Source organism: Aplysia californica, unplaced genomic scaffold, assembly GCF_000002075.1.
Source record: "Aplysia californica isolate F4 #8 unplaced genomic scaffold, AplCal3.0 scaffold00963, whole genome shotgun sequence".
Lineage (NCBI taxonomy): Eukaryota > Metazoa > Mollusca > Gastropoda > Aplysiida > Aplysiidae > Aplysia > Aplysia californica.
Window position 1 is genome coordinate 113,550 of NW_004798233.1, and position 4,628 is coordinate 118,177.

Genomic DNA, 4,628 nt, shown 5'->3' on the forward strand with positions numbered 1-4,628 from the left:
GAGGGGGGGGATAGAGGAAGAAGGAGTGGGGGGTGGGGGCAGAAGAAAAACAGAGAGAGAAAGAGGTAGATGGAGTTTAGAAAAATTAGGGGGACACAGCTCCCTCCTAACGAATTGTGTCGATTTGGGGATAAAAGATATTTACAACCTTCTCCTTCCTCAGCATTTTTGTACGGTAACCCCAAGCTTCTGATTTACCCTCAAGACTCCAATGGAAATCTTTGTGGCCAGGGCGACTTTAAGTGAGTATATCTCTATATGTGTGACTTTTTCTTTTTTAAAGAAAAGACTTGTTGTGGTTGATGGTGGTGGTGGTGTTGGTGATGGTGTCGTTACTGCTGTTTTGTCATTATTAAATGTTGTTGCTGTTGTTGTTGTTGGTGGTGTTGGTGTTGGTGGTAGTGGTGGTAGTGGTGGTGATGGTGGTGGTGCTGCTGTTTTTGTTGTTGTTTAATATTCCATTGATACATCAACATGCCAAATTCTCTTTCCCCCCCCTCCTCTCCCCCCACCCCCCCTCTCTCTCTCTCTCTCTCTCTCTCTCTCTCTCTCTCTCTCCACTCTCCATTTTTACTCTCTTTGGCACTCCTTCCAGACAACAGACAATACGCTACCCCCTTTCCCCGCTTCACTTCTCCGAGTGGTTGGTGGGTGCTCTGGTGTGGACTTCTCCTTTACTACTATGTATTACTATTACGTTATTTTAATCTCGTATGTTCCGGGATTTGGCCTTCATGGCATTGTTTCTGAATCGAAGCAACACCTTAAAAACTTAGCATTACAATTAGGTTCACCCTTCCAACAATTTATTCTTTATTCTAATCAATATTTCCAACTCCCCGACCTCTCCGTCTCTTCGTGGGCGGCTGTAGGGCGCCACTGATGATAGGTACTATTTATTTCTTTCTCTCCACTGTCTCTGACTTGTCTTTGTCTTACTCTTCCTCTGTACTAAATTATGACCCTTTTGTGTCAGTGTGTCGATGGATCGTCAAAACACCAACATTAAAAAGAAAATTTATTTTTTAATTCGGTGAAAACTCCTAATGAAGCTGTGAATGTTCCATGTACATGTATTATTTTCAAATGTTAAACCTATCTGTTGCCGATGGGATGATAATGAATTATAAAGCGAAGCGGCAACTATTTGGTTCCCCTTTCTTTTCTTTATTAAAACTCTGTTGTTTCTGCCCACCTTGCTTTTTCTATACGCTCCATGAAAGGCTTTTAGCCTCTCCTCGCTCACAGGTGGTTGGGTGGGCACTACTGGTAGGTCCTACTTCTTCTTCTTTTTTTTTTTCTGACGTTGTTTTTTGTTCTGTCTTTCTTTGTTTTTCTCGCCGGTGGTTCGCGGGTGCTCTAGTGTGGTTTTCTCCTTCTTTCCAATCAAACGTCTACCATCCTTATCTCTCTTCCTTCTTTTGTGTTTATTACTAGTTTTCGGCAGAATTTTTATTATATTTTTATCCTTACTGTGCTGCAAGTGCCGTAAAACTCTTACCAAAACTAAAACTACCTCTCTTTGCTCAGTGTAGACTAGATTATTTAAACTACTAGCAACCTAACCCCCCCCCCCCTCTCTCCCTCTCTCTGCTGGTTTACATTTTTTGTTTTTTGCCCACTCCAATAGTTTTGTGTGGGTGATTGGAGGGCTCCTCTGAGTATGAAAGCCTAGGTCCTACTTCTTTGCCTCTCCTCTGTTGTTTATGTTCATCTGTCCTATCTTTTCCCAGCACTAAATGAGTATCATTGTGTCGATGTGGTTCTCTTAACTCAAATAAACAGACAATTATAGTTAAGTATTATACATGTTTTGTAACATTAACTCTTCTGTGTTACAGGGACAGGCCTTACCTCTTTTTCTTCGATCTGGTCAAGTGTGGTCGAATGGGACCTGGCGTTTTCGTCAACGGATGCCCGACGCCACAAGTAAGAACATGCATAATATGGATTACATCTATTTTTAATATATGTTGTAGTCGTCACTGACCACAGCTAATAATTCTGAGGTAGTGGTTGGAGGACGCCACTGGTAGGTCCTGCTACTTTACGTTCCCTCTGTTATTTCTGTGTGTCTGTCCTCTTATTTTTTCCCAGCACCCATATTGTGTGATTCTTTTTTTTTTTCCGGGAAGGGGATACATGAACTGCTTTATTCTAGGTGGTTTGGCTGGTTTTGATATTACATAAGCTGGTTTAGTGCAATTAGCCAGTTCTACGTTTTTATGCACAAGCATCAATAACGCAGTGCCTTATTATGCTCTTCACTGTCGCACGCAAAAGACGAGATTCTATTTCAACATGGGAAAGCCTTTTTATGTTATCTAGTGTCTCCGTTTTTTTCGCAGGGATTTTGTATCCCTCATTTCGAGTCCCGACATTTAGGATTGAAATAAGGCGGTAGAGAAAAGTAGAAAGTGTTTAGAATTGAAATTGCTGTGAATCTGAAATGAAAGGATGGATTCAACAGCCTGGCAGAAATGCATTAGATTCAAAAGCGGAGGGGTGATCGTCAGGGAACATAATATGAACAGGAGATATTATGCAAGAACTTGTAAATTAATACATTGTACTGAAAATAAGCAATAGACAAGACTGCTGTAAGATTGTTGTATTGTGTGCAAATTGAAAAGTATTGAAAATGTGGTGTTCTTTGGTTTTTGGATTATTTAGGCCTGCTGTAATGTTCAAAGAATCAACAGTTTGTTCTGTCAAGCTTCAAACCTTTTCAGCGTTAAAAAAAACCCAACTAGATCTATAATGAGATCTGTCGTTAGTGCATTGTTACGCTGCTGTGTTTATTTGAAACTCGTTATAAATGCATGTGCGTTTGTGTTTGTATGTGTCAGTGTCAGTCATTTGCATTTTCTTGTGGAAATGTACAAAATCTCTACTGGTAAAAGGCCTACGTACGTATATTTTTCGCTTTTGTTGAAAGAGAAAGCTTGGTAAAATAATGCTATATTATTTGTCGTCTTCAGGTGTGCGTCTCCAAGTGTCCGGATTCCAACTATATTGCTGCACAAGACTATGATTCGACCAACCTGGACGATCTCATTTGCATAGATTCCATAAACAAAGACACCAATACAAAGGTATGTTTTTATTATGGTTGATTTGGTTGCTTTTTGCTGGGCGTCGGTATAATATTCTTTTGATTTGGTTACAGGATAATCGTGAGATTGCGGGAAAGGTGGTTCGAGACTCAGCTCAATCCAATGTTTTGTCCTTCAGAAAGGCTAACTTACTCAGTTTATAATCCTTACTCTTGTACTCCGAGGACGCGAGGGGAGAAAGAGCTTTCTGTCTCTAGCAAGCCGGATGGTCTGGCTGGGTGGGATGTTGGCGTTTTCAGGGTATCCTTCACACCCTTGATCCATGTCTTCCTTGTTCTTTCTCTTGCCTTATAACCCGATTTTCTTTTGAGGTACGCTTTAATGGAAAGCTGGTAATTAAGGTGCCATCCTAACTACCTGATTGTTTGTCTCTGAATGTAGTGGAGGACAGGTGTTATTCCCATCATTTCTCTCATCCTGTTGTTTCTGATCACGTCCCATCTGGCTTTGTTGACGGCTCTCCTTAGACGTCTCTATCTGGCAGGTGCTTATCTTGTGTTCCAGACTTTTGGTCAAGGTCCGTGTCTGGCATTGGTAGGTCAAAGAGGTGATGAAGATAGAGTTAATGAGCATGGCTTTGGTCTCAATGGGCATGTTAGGGTATTTGAGGAGTGGGGCAAGCTGGTAGCTGACGCTGTTAGCTCTTTGTAGTCTCGTCTCAATTTCTGTCTTGGGACGTTCGCCACTTTACACAAATTGTCCCATTTGGCTAGGCCCAGACGTTTAACTCGGAGGTCTTGCTAATTCTTAAACAACTTTAAAGTGTTGCGAGAGGTATTAAGCCAATGCAATTTCTCACATCTTTTTTTCGCCTGTTTCTCTTGTTGGGCAATTTGTAATCTCAGTTGGTATCATGCTCGATTACAGACCATATGTTCTCTGGTTCGAATTCCCAATGAAGGGTTCTGAATTTTGGTTGTTTCGGAGATTTCAAGGCTCTCTGCCAATTTGGTCTGAAATGAAGCTATGGGACTTAAAAACATGAACATCAAATAGCTTTAGTGTAAGTGACTGTGTACTGCTCTTGTGTTGTTTGCTCTTTCTTTCCTATCAAGCATCTCTCCTCCTTATCTCTCTTCCTTATCTCTCTTCCTTATCTCTCCTCCTTATTTCTCCTCCTTATCTATCCTCCTTCTATTATGTGTTTCTTACTTTCATGTAACATCTCAAATGTTCGGCACTTATATGACCTTATAGTTTTGTAATTGCCGTAAAGCACTTACTTAAAAACAATATAACCCTGTGAGTGAAACTGTGTACCACTCCGTGTTATTGCAGAAAGTTCAGGACTTGGTTCTGGATGAGGAGTGTGCTGCCTACTACTTAGACAGCACAGTTGGTAAGTCAAGCCAGCGTGGGCGCTGGTCAATCGTGTGTTTGTGTGCGTATGCGTGTTTGTGTGTGTGCGTGTGTGTGTGTGTGAGTGTGTGTGTATGTGTCTTATGTGTGTATGTGTGTGCGTGTGTGTGTATGTGTGTTGTATGTGTGTGTGTGTGTGTGTGTGTGTGTGTG

At 41.3% G+C, this 4,628-nt stretch overlaps 1 protein-coding gene across 1 annotated transcript in view; it reads left to right on the plus strand.

Moving 5' to 3' along the window:
- The window catches only part of LOC101846542 (choline transporter-like protein 4), a gene marked incomplete at its 5' end in the record, with an annotated part of 80,568 nt that overhangs the window by 52,309 nt on the left and 23,631 nt on the right, over positions 1 to 4,628 (plus strand). Inside the window, 4 exon segments of the mRNA XM_013089490.2 lie at positions 164 to 242; positions 1,842 to 1,929; positions 2,982 to 3,095; positions 4,395 to 4,455. Of these exon segments, the coding sequence (XP_012944944.1) occupies positions 164 to 242; positions 1,842 to 1,929; positions 2,982 to 3,095; positions 4,395 to 4,455 (342 nt within the window).